Below are 15,774 nucleotides of genomic sequence, written 5' to 3' on the forward strand. Positions count from 1 at the left end.
TTCGTATTTTACCACTGACTGAAATCTTGAGGCCAATCAAAATAGCAGGTGATGCAAATACTCTATTGGTCATTATTGGACACCTTTTGCAGTTGAGAACACTGTAGTCACCAAGTAACTTTTCAGTGTCTGCTGTGCCCTTGTTCAGTGTCTGCTGTGCCCTCGGCACTGAGTTGGATACTGTAAAAACATTACCTGATGAATTTTATCTCCAGAAACATTTCGCCTATTCAGAGCTCAGCTATTCAGGAAATTTCTCCAACTAAAAATAGTCAAGAGACATGAATCTTTGATCAAACCTTTGATCATCCCAAATAATGGAAATTGTTCTTCTAGCCCTGACTGGAGACCTGTTTACTCATACTTTGCCCATGTGTTTAACAATCATGACTTTCTGACTTCCCAGTTCATGATGCTTTAGGAGCAGTGAGTTGGAAGGTGAGAGAAGGTTCCCATTAGAGGCTGGTCACAAAGGCTCACACTTGTAATCCCAAAACTTTGGAAGGCCTAGGAAGGTGGATCACTTGGGCTTAGGTGTTTGAGACCAGCCTGGCCAACATGGTGAAACCCCATTTCTACTAAAAATACAAAGTTAGCCTGGCATGGTGGCATGCGCCTGTAATCCCATCTGTTCAGGAGGCTGAGGCAGGAGAGTCACTTGAATATAGCAGGCAGAGGTTGCAGTGAGCTGAGATCGTGTCAGAGTGAAGGAAAAAAAAAAAGATTCCCATTGGAGGCACAGTAATGGCTGAAAGCCTTCACAATAACAGGAGATTTGAAAAACAAATAGATAAAAGACAATACACTTCAGACTATCAGGGCATTAAGTACAGGGATACCCAGTAATAAGGCACAGTGCAATAATGGATGGCAAAAACATGCTTAGCATAACATGTTTAAAAAGACAGAGACGTATAAGATATACCATAAATGTGCTTCTTGCCAAAATATTTGCACTTTTAAAAATGCTTGGGCCTAAGAAAGAAAACCATCAGTTATTCGGAGGACTCAACCACTCTGGTGGATTTATTTTTCTCTATAGCAGAGGTTTTAGCATTGTTGATGAAGCACAGCTAACAGTAAACAGCAAGTGGCAGGATGTCATTAAATGCTGGATTGTCTGCCATCTCTTTCCATAGGTTCTAAGGAAAAGTAAGTGACTGAAATCTCTAATAGTGAAAGAAGGTTTACGAGTCTGTGCTAGGTCTTGAAGCTAAACTAGAATTTGAATAGATAGTGGGGTTTCACACTGATTAAATAAGAAGTCAATTTTTTTTGTCTCTTTATTCTCACCTTATCTCTGGATAGTAGTCCAAGAAAATGGACCACTTGAGAGTAGAGATTCTGAAAGAGCCCAAAACAATGTTTTCCATCTTCACTATTTTTCTCAGCCTTCTCCCACCTCTCTTCCTCCAACCATCCTGAGACAAGTTATTCTGCTCCACTGTGATGTAAAGAGCAGAGTAAGGCAGTAGAATCCATGTCCTAGGTTTAAATTCTGGAGCTTACCAACTGGTACCCTTGAACAAGATGTTGAGCCTGTGTTCCTGCAGATGACATCAGCACTCACAAATTATGATCCCACTGATCATAAATCATTAGGACAATGCAGGTGATGAGTATTTTCCAAACCACAAAATCCTATAAGAAACATTTTAAATGTTAGTTTTCCATTGAGTGATGAGATTCTTCAGGATTCTTCTTTTCTCTCTCCACACACCTAGGATCTCAGGGGCCTGATTATGGGAACAAACTGCCCTTTGAGACTTTAGATTACTCAGCAGCAATACCAATGCTGTGATTATTATTGTATGTAGTTTAAATCTCTTTTTCTTTCCAGCATTTGCTATAGGAAGTATGCAAAAAATGGCTATTTGGCTGATCAAGTGAAATGTACTAGGAAATTATAAATGTGTAGATGGTAAGAATGAGAGAGGGAATAGTTATCACTCCAAGTCAGTCTGTCTGGAGGTTTGGGGAGATATAGTGATTGATGAATGCCTGTTCAAGCCATCATGGTCTGTTAGGTTCAAGTCCACAGGATGGAAATTCTTATTAATCAAATGAGGTGGGGCAGAGTGGCTACTCATACAAGATGAGCTTATTCTCATCCAAACCAGCCTGGCTATCCTTCTATTTACCAGGAGCAAGGCCTGCCACGTCTCACTCGGACTTGTACTCTGCTTAGGTTTTCCCCCTAATGAGAAAGAACTCATTGTAATTGATTTGAGAGTGAATCCTACTTTGTGTCCCTGGGGAAATCTGCAAATGCCCAGGGCTCATCTTGTCCTCTCTCGTCACCATCCAGCTTCATCCCCTTGAGCCCCTCCTCCCATTGGAGCCAGAATGATCTATTTAAAATGCAAATCTAACCACTACTCCTGTTATTCTCTAAGTCTTCCAGAATAAATTCCAAATTTCCTAGCATGGACTACAAAACCCTCTATGTCTGGTTCCCTGCTCTGCAACATAGCCTTCTGCTAGTCTCCAACTAGAAATGTATGGTCTACCAATGCCAGAGTACTTACCATTCATGAGGCCCTCCCCCTCTTACCAAGACATCGTTTACACCTCCATGCCTTTGTGCTGTTCTCTTTATTAGAACTTCCTTCTATACTCTCTTTTCCTTGCTATTCTTCCTCATTCTTCAAGATTTAACTCATACATTTTTTTTACAATAAACATTTTTTTGTAATTCCAGAGTGGTATCAGAGGGAGGTCATGCTTTGTGCTCACATCAATCTTTGTGTGTAGCTCTCTGCCTATCATAGGACATTGAAATGATCTGATTATGTGTTCTTTTTCCATTAGAAATGTGTGCTTTACAAAGACAAGGACTGTATTTTGTTTATCTCCAAGCACTTAGCACTAGACTTGGCAGCCTACTCAGTAAGTGTGTGTCAAACTGAACCATTGTGTTTCTAGAACCTTCTGACCATGTGATCCATTCGTTGGTTCATGAGTGGAGGTCTACTTTGATTACCAGACAAAGGGGAGAACTGGATTACTTACCAAGCCAATAGAGATTAGCTGGTGGTTGTCTACGTATTCAACTGAATAAAAATCTCTATGTTTCAAAAGTCTTTTTAACATCTCCTGTGTTGCTTGCATCATAATAGGCATTATGAGCATCCACTAATGACCAGGCAGACCACCTGCCCTCAAAAGATTTGTTTTCTAGAGAAACAAAGCTAAATCTAGGTGCTGCAAGAAAAGTCGCAGCCTTGGGGTTTCAGTGAAGAGACAGACCAAATGCTCTCGAAGTAGTGAGAAAAGTCTATAGGGTAAGAGACACTGCAAATGCCATTGGAAAATGGCTAACATTTTGAAAAACAGAGATAGGGAAGAGGTAAACAGGAAGTGGGAGATGATGCTTTCTAGCCACAGGAATATCACAGGCAAAGAGATAGAAGAGCCCTGAGTATAGTTAGGTAACATGAGCACTCCTGATAGTTCACAATCTGACCCTAATGTGACTTATCTTCCATCCATTACCCCCATTCCAGGCTCCAGCCACCTTAATTCCTTTCTCTAATCTAATGGTTCACAAAAGAGTCATCAACAGAACTATTGCTGGGCCACCGATTGCTGGGCCCCATCCCCAGATTTCAGATTTAGTAGTTTAAGTGATGCTGTGATCTGGGGCCACGTTTGAGAACTGCTGCAAAACTTCCCTTTCAACACCATCATGGCAAAGACCTGAAGGCATTCTCCCCACTCCCACCGCAGACACCGTAGGAGATGAATTTCAGAGCTCACCCAGAGCCTTGGGCACTTTGCATCTGGAGGAACAACTGTCCCTGGAAATCACAGCCAACAGTCCATTGGCAAAGCGGCCACCACCATTTCAGTTGCAGAGCAAGGCAGTGCTTTCCCGTCATCCCGGCAAATGAAAGACTAACTTAGACCATCTGGTTCTGTAACACCCTCCTACACCACTGCTTAAAAGCAGCCGAACATATTTTCTCTTACATTTTGTCAATAAAATATTGCTCCCCCAGGCTGTCGGCTTGCCACATATGCAGCCCTCAAGCAAAGTGGGAGCAGTTAGTGGTGGCATCAAGAGGACAGCCATGGGCAGAGCCCCTCAGCCTTTTGCTGTTGACTCTCCACAACCCCCTCTTCTTGGAGGCAGACCCTTAAACTGATGCCTCAAAATATTTTTTAAAAGTGCAGCCAAATATATATGAAGACCTTTCCTGGCTGCTGTGCCTTTTCTGTCCTGTTAATTTTGCTTGGCTTTAAAAGAGTGAAGAATCAATGTCTAGCATTTCCAGCGGCCAGGTAGAGTGTGTACACATTTATTAAGATTAATTAAAAAGTAACAAATTGTAAAGTAATAACATTAACAACCAGCAGAAAAAGTGTAGACATTTTGACGGTCTTTTTGAATTTCATTAAAAGATGGTAGTGACAAAAACCCCAGAGACTATTTCTACTTTACTAAAGAAATAGGTCACAGATTCAATTACAGTCACTGAAGCATGGACTCAATCTATCATGGCAAATTAAGTACATTTTAGCAACCTACTTTCCTTTAAAAATTTTATAGACACTTTCAGTGGAAGAAGAAAGACTATAGAAAAAAAAAAGAAATTGCAAAACCAAGTCCCACCCTACTCCCCCCCTAGGCTTTGAGTAAGCATTTGGCTTATTTGCTTTGGGTATAAGACAGAAAATCATTAAGAAATACTCAGCGTGCTCACAATTATTACTCTTCACTCTTTCATGGTTTAATGATGCAGATTTGGAATTGGGAGTGGGAAATGGCTCCAAATTAGAATCGGTAAGTCTTCAAAGTAGGGCTTTGTTCTCCACGCGGGGCCCCACCCCCCTGCTTTTAAAACAGGACTATTTGTACTCTATAGCTTTTATAATTTTTTTTTTTTTTTGGCCTTTGAGTCTCAGCAGACTCATTGGGTTCATTTCTGGAAAGATAAACAAATAAATAAATAAGACTTGTGTGGCCTGTGGACATATGGTTTAGCAGAGTGCTGGTACTGGGAGAAGGAAACACCATTTTGCCCATAACAAAACTGGCTTCATGTTGACAATTGACATTTAGGAAGGGCCTCTTGCCCAGCAGCGAGCAGGGACCATCTTCGAGACACGCAGCCACAGTAACCACCAAGTGTAAAGGACTGAGATCCTTATGTGTGCCCTTTGACAAGTAAGAACCTAGGGCTGGCTGGGGCCTTCAAAACCCAGGACAGGAGTCTTAGGAATCTGTTGATTGGCCTGGCCAGGAAGCTTCAGGAGCCTAGGTGTAGGTCTTGCTCATTAATGACAGGGCCGGCAAAGCCCCTAGTCAGATCGGGGCTGGTAGTGCTTAATCTGCTGCAGCGCCACCTTTTCTCTTAAACTCTGGCTGGTCTTTTCCCAATGCCTCTGTGTAATGGGCACAAAAAAGTAAGCAATCACATGTGCTCCCCAGAGAAGCATTATAGTGCTTCATGCATCTCTAAATTATCTTGCTATTGCCCAATTTAATTAGAACCTCTCATCGGCCAGGCTGAAGGCTAAATTTACAGATAGAATCTCAGTAGAACTAACTGGCAGAATTAAATTTTTAATTTTAATTGCAAAATTGCAGCTCCCTTAGAGATTAGGTTTCACAGCAGCTAGTACTCTTCAAAATATTGCAAATACAGAGGTATTCACAGCCTACTTGCTTGGTAGTATCTCTCTTCATAGATAGATAAATTATAGAGATAGATAGCTAGATAGATGATAGATTTAGAGATAAATAGAGAGAGAGAGAGAGAGAGAGAGATAAAAATAGAGATAGAGATAGAACTGAGTCAAGAGCTACCAGGCCTTCTTACAGTACCAGCTCTTTGAAACTACAGAGTTGGTATGTCTACCTGTGTGCTGTTTAACTCCCATCTGTGACACTATTCCTGGAAAGGGACAACAATGAGTTTGGGGATGACTCATGAGGCCAGAAAGGCTAAAGACTGGCAGCAAACTGAGGCTGCAGGTTCTCCATATAAAGATGGTGAACTCACATTGGTACTCATGTGCAGTAGCTATACTTGTCCTGAATAGATGAGGGGACAAAAAAAGATGTGTATTTAGGTGGTTGCCTAGCCTCCCACTTAGTTTAAGATGGTGTGCTAGGTACATTTCCTCTATTTGTCCTTCAGCTAACTTGATACGGTAGCAAAGCCTATTGCATCTTCTGAGTTTAAACCTGTACTCACTGATGTCCCGGTGCAAAAAAAACAAATCGAAACAAAAAACTAAATATACCTGAATATATTTATAAATGTATAATATATTCAGTAATATTTAGCACATAATAATTTAATATGCTAAATATAATTTTATACTGTATTATGAATTACACTCAGTGCAGCGAGATGGTCATACTGTGAAAGGCCCCTGGGAACTAAGACCAAAGGGAGAGTTGTTCCCATCTCAAGTTCACTAGCCAAGTGTAGAAAATGCCTGCAGGATTTAAAGCAAGGTGCTGTCCTCAAGCATTCTGGTTTAGCTGTTCCAGAGTGGGCCAAGTTTTGGTAGTTGTTTTTTAAGCCTTGTCAGGTGATTTTAATGTATAGCACGGTCTAGTATCATTGATTTAAATTTTCTTTCTCTTTCTGTATTCGCTGAATTTGTGTAATTTAAAATCACTTTCAGTGTGACTCCCTTAAGCTGCTCTCTCCTGCCATTTGGGCAACAGCTAACTTCCGAGACCAACCTTGTTTCTGGAGAAGCATTCTTCCCACATGGGAAAGGCAAGGATGGTGCTGGGCCTGGTGAGTCTCTGTTCCGGGATTTTGACTGTGCCTGAACACACATTTGCTAAAACTGACAAACCAAGACAGGAGGTGGGCTGTCCAGAAGGACAAGTGCTTCACTTTGTCGCCTTCAAAATGATTTTAAACCCCTGAGATCAATGCTGATAAGATGGATATTTGAGATCAATGCTGGACAGTATGAAGCCAGAAACTGGTGGGAAAACCTCTGGAAATACATGAGATACAGCTCAAAACTCTGGATAAAATCCATCTTTCTCTTGTTTGAGTTTTTAAAAGGTAGAATCAGATAGTGCACTAGGCTTGGTGTCCTTGGGAGATGGCCTAGCATAATGGTTAGGATTACAGACACAGAAGCTAATTTGTCTGTGTTGAATACTCACTCTGCCACTCACTAAGTGACTTGGGGCAGGATACTTAATTCCCATGTGCCTCACCTTCCTCATCTGAAAGATGGGGACACTAATCATACCTACCTCATAGGCTAATTCTGAGGATTAAATGATTTAATGCATGTAAATTGCTTAGTCTGGTGCTTGAGACAGATTGTGTGCTGAAGAAATACAGCCATTGTTCTATGTATTATCAGTGGCATTATGTAGGGTAACTAATTTCTGGATGACTCATTCTATGTCTTCAGTTACATTTTCTTTTCCTAGCTTACATAATAGAATAAAAGATATATTTTCAGAGGAAAGATTGATGTCCACCCCTGGTGGATCATCGGTGAGGCAGTATAGGAAAGAGGTCTTGGAACTGGAAGCCTTGTACCTTTCAGCTAACTGTGGGTGACTTCGGGTCAAGTCCTTGGCATCGTTTGAATCCAAGTTTTATTAAGTTGAAACATAGGATTTCTTTATTTTCATTGCGTCCTTTGCTGAGATTTTCACTAGGCCTTATGAAAAACTCTTCATGTTTATGTCACACTTTACAAATAACTTATAAATCATTGCATTCAAGCCTCATGCTAACATGTTGAAAAATATACTCTTATCCCCAATTTACAAATGAAGAAATGGAAGTCAAGACTTTTCCCAAGGCCACCAAACTGGGTAAGTGGCAAGTACTTAAGTCTCCCAAGTTCAGCAATGTTTCTAATAGACTGTAAGTGCATCATTTTAGATAAATGGCATATGGGAACATGCCTAGGAAATTATAGTGTGCAATATAAATGGTGTGTTTTGTCATTATTTGGGGACTTTCCCTTTGATATTATGTAAAGGGAAAGGTAGCACAGAAATAACAAGCCTTAGGTATCATAGTCAGTCACTCATCATTCATTAGCAGTGAAGTTGGTGCCCAGTGACTGAATCCCTATTCCCAGTGTTGACTTAGGACAGACATCATACTATTGATGCCTTTTATCATCTACCCTTCTTTCCTTTGCTGATTTTCACTTCAAGGTGATACACTGCTGACCTATTAAACAGTGATCTTTGTCTGCATGGAAATTAATTAGCTGATAGTTGTCTGGAAGATAGAACAGTGACTAAGAGTTTGGAAAGTAGAAGGAAGTTCTCTAGGAAGTAGACTAACCAGAGGTTTTTTGGTTGAGTTATTTCCTTCCATCTGAGTCTTATTCTGTCTTCCCCTATTCCTGCCCCCTGAGAAGCTCAAATATCTCTTGATGAACTTGGCATAATAACCACGCACAGCTGGACGGCAATATGGCTTGAGAAGGAGTGTACTCACAGCCTGTGATGTTAGATGAGCTTCAATTTGTTCAAACTACTTGCTGTGTCAGTCTGACTCCAGGCATCAGTGTGAAAAATGGGAAATTTAGTTACCTATATAGATAGTAATAGCAACAGTCATACCTTGAAATTTTGTAATATTTTTGAAGTTACTATGCACTCACGTTTCAGGCAATTGTTGCCACAGTTTGGTGAAATAGGCAGGTTTATTTTTCTTATTATAGAGTAAACAAATCTCCTGGGGAAATGTTTGACTGGTACTGTTTTACAGGGGCAGACTCATGTCTTTACTAACTCTGCCTTTTTATGTGGACACTAATCTTTTGCCTACCCAGGACAACCACTACCAGGACAAACTGTTCATTTCTTTTGTAAAAATAGGCCCTCTTTTTGGTGGGGAGCTCTTACATTCCCAACTACAAATATTTGTTTACAGTTACAATGCATTTATCAGACCTTATACCCTGGACATGATTGATTGATAAAGGGTTGGACATCCAATCCAGTGTAGGCCAATCTCTTCCTGGAATTTTTCAAATTGGAAATAGGAGATAGAAGTTTACAGCCATGGAAGCTTAGACAGCCATGTTTTTCACTATGTTGAGAAAGCTGGTTTGCATGGAAAGAATGAAGCCAGCAAACAGAGAAGCAGAGTTGGGAAAAAGAGAGAATCTTGGTGGCATTGGAGTCCCTGGTCCCAACCGTTCCTAAGACTGTGTCCATTGGGAAAATTATCCTTCAATAAGGGTTCGTAAGAGTTTTTCTCTCAAATTCAGCTCTTTTATAAAGTGATGATAGGCATTGCATTTCAGAACCTTTAGCTCTTTAACAAAGTGTGGCAACATTTTTGACTTTTATTAGAGAGTTCTTAATAGTTTATTGTGCAAATGAGGCCAATTAGCCAATCTTGAAAACAGGCATATGGATCCATGTATACCATTTGGGTCATGCAAAAAGTTCAGAGTATACTATGTGGAGTACACTAGGCGAAGATCTGAGAGAGTTGAGATTGATGAAGTGGGAAAATGGGAGGTTGGTGCAAGCGAGCTATATGTAACTGATATCCACCTATTTTGTTAAGGTCAGTGTAGAACCTGTTTTTTAGTAGGTATGTCTTTTTTTTTCTACAGCATCTTAAAAACTATACATAAAATTCTAAGCAGTATAATTCTTACATTTGTGAGCATTTACATTAACAAAGCCTTTTATGCACATTCTTGCCTTTATTTGTCACAAAACCCTGTGAGATAGGGAGGTCCTATCACTCCAAACACTTGTAGTAATGAGGACAGAGGTGCTTGAAAAAATTAGTGGTTGAGGAGACAGAGTGCCCTTGGAGGTTTTATCGGATAGTACTTCTTGAAGATGTTTATATAAAGGACCTAGCAAGTTTTCAACCTAAGTGGATGTTTTTGTTCTTGGTATTTTTTCCCACCTCTTAACACTTGCCTGCTCTAAATGTCTAAATTCTCCAGGGTTACTGAGCAATCCTCTGCTCTTTAGGCATCAGGTGTTGCTCATGTAATAGCTATAAATTTAGTTTTTAAGTTTTCTAAAGCTAACGCTTAAGGCCTTATTCAGAACATTTTACAATGGTTTATTGCTTTTTAAAAATAATTGTGTATCAACCAGGATTGTCCTAGGACTCTTATAAATTTTTATATATTAAAAGAGACAATGTTTTCTAATTTGTTAAACTCCAAAAAATGTAGGTATATTTTATGATTTCCCCATTTTCTCCTTCTCCTGGCTTTCTTTTTGTATAATGTACAGCTGTCCCACTGTTAGCAAGGAGGGTTTGAGTGCAATTGGCTTCAGCGTAGGAATTCTGATTGGGTTAAGACAATAAGTCATGCCTATCTCCCCAGCTGAGATTGGTTCAGGGATGGACCTTTAACCCCGTTTGAGCCAATGAGAGGGTGAGTCACAGGTGAGAGAACTTCACGAAGAGGCACTCTTTTCTCCAGAACAATGTGGTTCAGTGGGACCCTATGAGACATGAACCTGCTTAGATTATTTTGTTACCACAAGGAAATAACCTGGATGAACTGAAAATATCAGGTGAAACTAGCTGTCCTCAAGGACTAGATCCATGATGACATCTTTTGGAACTAGAACTTCTGGATTTTTCTATTATGGGAGCCAATCCATTATTTTTGAGGTTTAAGCCACTTTGGCTGGGTTTCCTACCTTATAGAATGTGTATTTAGCCCTCATAAAAGCATGTGCTAGTTCCCTTCTCTAATTTCTCTCTTTTCCCCACTCTCTTCCATGACCTGTCAGAACTGGAATCTGAAGGCCATGTTCATGGCTATCTCCAGGTTTTACCTGCTGTGCCTACGTAAGTAAACAAATATCCCATATTGACACTTGAATAAGTAAATATCACATGTCGTATATTTGTGAAAGACTGATGATGAAAGTAATATTTAGCCTACAGGTTGTTGGGAAAATCAAATGAGACAATGATCAAAAAAGTACCACACCAATATTAATTATCTTTCTGAACAGTGCTAATTTAATCTAGAAATTGTTGTCAAGCCCATTTCCCCTAATTTCTTTCCAGAGAAAAATTTCCAATGATCTAGTAATAGACCTATAACCAGGAAGAAGCAAGAAGGATTATGTGCAAATAGGTCATAGGTAGAATAATAAAACTCTAGTGTCATAATTATTTTATGTACGGTCTGATTTAATGCATTGTGGAATATTCCACTGAATGAAATCATCTCGCAGACTGTAAGCAGTAGACTAAGATATTAAGAACTAGAATTTGTACACCGTGATTGATTATATTACAATAATTTAGTTCAAAGTAGACATCATTATATCTCATCTAGAATTTCCTTCTAATGTGAGAAAATTTCTGCATGGTAAATTTGCTCCATTTTGCAGCAGCTGATTCTGAGCCAGAGACCCTTGCAACTACCTGGGGCTGGAATGCTGGGAGTTCTGGAAGCTGGGCAGCACCCCTTTGACTCCAATATAGAGTGGGCATGTGCCCTAGGCTTTCCCCTCCAGCCTAACTGTGGTCTACCCCAGGCCTACCATTTTCAGGAAATGCTATACAGTTGCATAAAGAAGTTCAAAACCAGCCGCATTTTTCTGGTCTGACGGAATAGGGCTGTTTAACATGGGAAAGACATTTACTGGTGTTCGCCTTTGTAGTTAAATTCATTCCGATTGCCCCATCTTGTGGAAGAAAGAAAAATAGCCAGATTATTCTCCCCTTTGGGTATATACCCTAGAAGAAAAAAATCAACCCATTTATCTCTCTTTATCTTTGTCTATAAGCTCTTTTCTGTCACATGATACATCCCAAATACACGATTCTGAAGAAAGGCCTGTATTCCTCACATATTTGCAAACTGATCCCCTTTCTTTTCTGATAGGAGACCAGTATGTGACGGGTGCATTCAGAAGTGCTAGACAGAAATTCACTGCTGCAGGGGAGAACTCAAGCTCTGCCACCAGAATGTAGGCCCAAGTCACAATCCATTTGTGCAGGTCAATCTCTCAACCTGCTGAGTTATTCTCAGAATCCTGGAACAACAGTGATCACTCTATTCCCAGGTATTTGAGATACTCCCCTCTTCTTAAGCCAGCCTACCTTGTATTCGCTCACTGGTACATGGATGTCTACTCAGAGGAAGAGTAGATGGACTCAATTCACGTATTTGTTCATTCACCAATTTACTTATTTATCCATTCATTCACCCTTTTAACATTTATTTTTTTACCTAACATTTATATATTGAGAATCTTCCATATGCCGTGTACCATGCTAGGTACTAGGGAAACATTAATGGGCAAAACAGCCACATAATCTACCTTTATGGAATTGGCACTTTTATTGGAGCTGGGTACACAGATATTAATTAAAGAATCAGACACGTATATAATTGAAAATTGTGACAAGTCTATGGGGGGGCATTAAAGGGTACTTTGAGACCATAAAAGAAAGACCTGATGTATGGAGCCTGACCTTTCAGGATAAAGGGACATTTGAGCTGAGATCTGAAGAGTAGACACTAAAGGAGAGACAGGGGCATGTGGCAAGAGCATTACAAGCAGAGCCTGTGAGCTCGGAAGAATGCAGTGGCTGCAGTGGAGAAAAAGGAGAAAGAGTGTCTCCCAAGAAAGCTATAGAAGCAGTCAGGAACCAGATTATGTTGGGCTTTGAGGACATATTAGGAGTTTGGCCATCTGACCACATGGGTTGCAAATAGAAAGCACTGTTCTTTCATCAAACAAGGCCGATTTAGTCTGAACTTTCTTTGCTCTGGCTCACAGCAGTTGTGACAAAGGAGCCAAACCAGTGCTTTCTGGGTGTCCCTATCTCCTTCTAGGCCAGCAAAACATGGTAGGTTCCACTATTTATGCTGTGCCCATCCATTGCAACCTTTGAATCACAACTACATCTTTATAAGTTGCTGTGTAATTTCTCAAATTACAGTTTCTTTGTGGGAGACCTCTACGATTTACCTAGCACCTAAGGGTGTTTGTTTGTGGGTACAAATGACTGTTTATTCTGTCTCTAAGCAACAAAGAACAGCTTGCCTCTGCAAGCAGTCAGCCTGAAAGTTGCACAACACTGACATCTGCTGCTTGTATGCAGTTTGAGATAGTACCAGGTCAGAAAGAGTAAATGTAGTAAAACTAAATGTTTGAAAATGTTGGACAAACGTACACACACACACACACACACAGACACAAACACACATACACACACACACACACACAGGTGCGTGCACACAGCTCCTCTACAGCCTTTGCTCTTGTACTTCTGATTTTTCAATAATATACAAGAATAGAAGGCTAATTTCAACATGATGTTTTCTTACTGTCAATATTTGCCAATTGGACAAGGTGTTCACATGATGGAAGATGAAGTTTCTGCTTGGCTTTAGAGGAAAAACAATCGACAAAAACCTAGATCAATGTTTTCACTTAGCAAATATTAATACAAGGCATAGATATAAATGAAAAAAGGTATCAACTTTCATCATAAAAGCAGCTTAATAATAGTGATTTTGTGGATGATATATAATATTTGCATAGTAATTTACCATTTCTAAAGCATTTTAAGCTGTCTTTTCACATTTCCTCAGTCATTCAACCATTTATTCACTATATAATGAGTGCCTACTTTATGTGAGTCATTAGTCTAGGCTGCAAGGATTCTCTTGGTCCTGGCAGGGTAATTAAGGAAGAGTACAGCATAACACTTAACCAAGTATGCATTGGATTCAGACTTTGCTGCTCTAAGTGTCCATGCCCTTGTGTGTTAAATGGCCAGTGATAATAACAATGCCTATTGCATCGAAATGTTGTGAAGATTAAGTGAAGATAATACATGTAGAACATTCACTACAATGCCTAGTACATCACAAGGTACTTATGGAACCATGACTTTAGGTATCCCAATTTCTAATGTAGGAAACAAAAGATTTCAGCTTGACAATGTTTCATGATGACAAAGTAAAAAATGGGTATGCAGTTCATGAGTTTATGACTGGGATGTCATAAGGGTTAATGGAAAGGGGTAGGTTGAAAAGGCTAGAAAGGAGGGCTGGTCCTATTCTCAAGGAAATCTGGTGTCTAAGAAGTTTTGGCTTCATCGTGTAGGGAGATTTTAAGGGAACGCTGTTCTCAGAGTAGTGCTTTAGGAATATAGGTTATTGGGGTTAAATGACAGGAAGGAACAGAGACAGAAAGCAGAACCATCAGTTAGGAAGTTCTTATACAGGCCCTGGTCTGAATTAATTAGGCCTTGAGACAGACCAGAGATGATGGTGGGAGGCAGAGTAGTAGGTTGATGAGGATATTACAGAGAAAGAATCTAGATGAGATGTTGGCTGTTGAGTGTTTATTGGCTGTTTCATGGGATGGCTACATTGTCGCCTTTGAGATCTCATTCCTTGGAAACACAGAAGAAAATAAATTTTTTCCCCTTTTTCTGCTTTGCTGTTTATATTGTGTGGAGATCAAATTCTACCCCAGAAAATTCAGTGTGTCCCAGCAACTCGTTTATACAGTAAACAATCAGTCTGTGTTCCCTCGGCAGGAAACTGCCAGTGGCCATCAGAACAATCACACATTCTTCCATCTGAGAAAGGCAGCTAGGACAAACTTTGAAAATCTAATATGATTGGTCATATGTCTGGATCCTCTGGGTTTAGACTTCTGAAGTAAAAAATCTCTAAAAGGTGTTTCTAGAAAGTGAAGAGAATTAGATCTTTAAATGTAGTGAAAGTGAAGAGAAAGCAAAGTAAGAAATGGAAACTATTAACCAGCACATGTAATAAATATATGCAAAACTGTATAATCTATAGCAAAGACATGTTCTTTTTTATTATGGAAACATTTGTCAATATTTATCATATTACCATAAAGAAAATATTAAGAAATCCTATAACATACAAACCTTAGAGCAACACAAACCCAAGGTTACAAATCATTTACAAAAGTATGTAGCCTCATCGTGGATATTTTGGTTATTAAACAAGAAAGATATAAAAAATTGAAATAAAGTAAATATTTAACTTATGAAACTAAAGATAACACCAAAACAATCCAAATAAAATTATTAGATAACTAATGATAATAGCAGCTGAATATAATAAATTAGAAAACAAAATGCAATTAATAACCAAAAACCTCCTCAGAGCATTAAAACTACCCCCTCTTCCTTGAAAGTCTTTAAAAGAAGAGATGAGAAGAAAGAGAATTACAACTTTTAAAATAAAACAGAAGCTGGAAATATAAATGTTAAGAGATTAGATGAGCTAGAAGAAATATTTTGTGCAACATTATGCCAATACATTTAAAAATATAGATCAAAATACTAACTTCCTAAGGAGATAAATTGTTAAAGTTGGCTCAACAAAGATAAATCAAGGAAGCATCCATACTATTTCGATAACCAGAAAATATATGTAAGTATTTGTCAAAGATCTACTATTTAAAAATATACCAGGATTATGAATAACTGTATGTAACTTTGATAACCTAGAGAAAATGAACCAACTTTGCGAATGATGTAACCAAAACTCACACAAGGACAAATAGATTATCTAAATAGGCCCATATCTGTAACCAAATTGAATCAATAATTAATAACCTTCCAAAACAGATAGCACCAGACCTGCATATTTTCACTAGTGAATTCAAACAGTTAAGGAAGAAATGCTACTACGTTTTTACAGTTTCTTCCAGAAAATAGAAGGAATATTTCCTAACTCATTCTATGACACCAGCATTAACGTAATACCAAAACTAGACAAAAACATTATGAAAAGAGGAAACTAAAGACCAAT

The 15,774-nt window shown here is 39.2% G+C and overlaps 1 protein-coding gene across 1 annotated transcript in view; it reads left to right on the forward strand.

The window, feature by feature from the left end:
- Window positions 1–7,768: 7,768 nt before the first annotated feature.
- The window catches only part of C2H16orf97 (chromosome 2 C16orf97 homolog), a 47,070-nt gene continuing 39,064 nt past the window's right edge, over window positions 7,769–15,774 (forward strand). The window contains 1 exon segment of the mRNA XM_012504728.1: window positions 7,769–7,865. Within this exon segment, the coding sequence (XP_012360182.1) occupies window positions 7,769–7,865 (97 nt within the window).

Source organism: Nomascus leucogenys, chromosome 2, assembly GCF_006542625.1.
Source record: "Nomascus leucogenys isolate Asia chromosome 2, Asia_NLE_v1, whole genome shotgun sequence".
Taxonomy (NCBI): Eukaryota; Metazoa; Chordata; class Mammalia; order Primates; family Hylobatidae; genus Nomascus; species Nomascus leucogenys.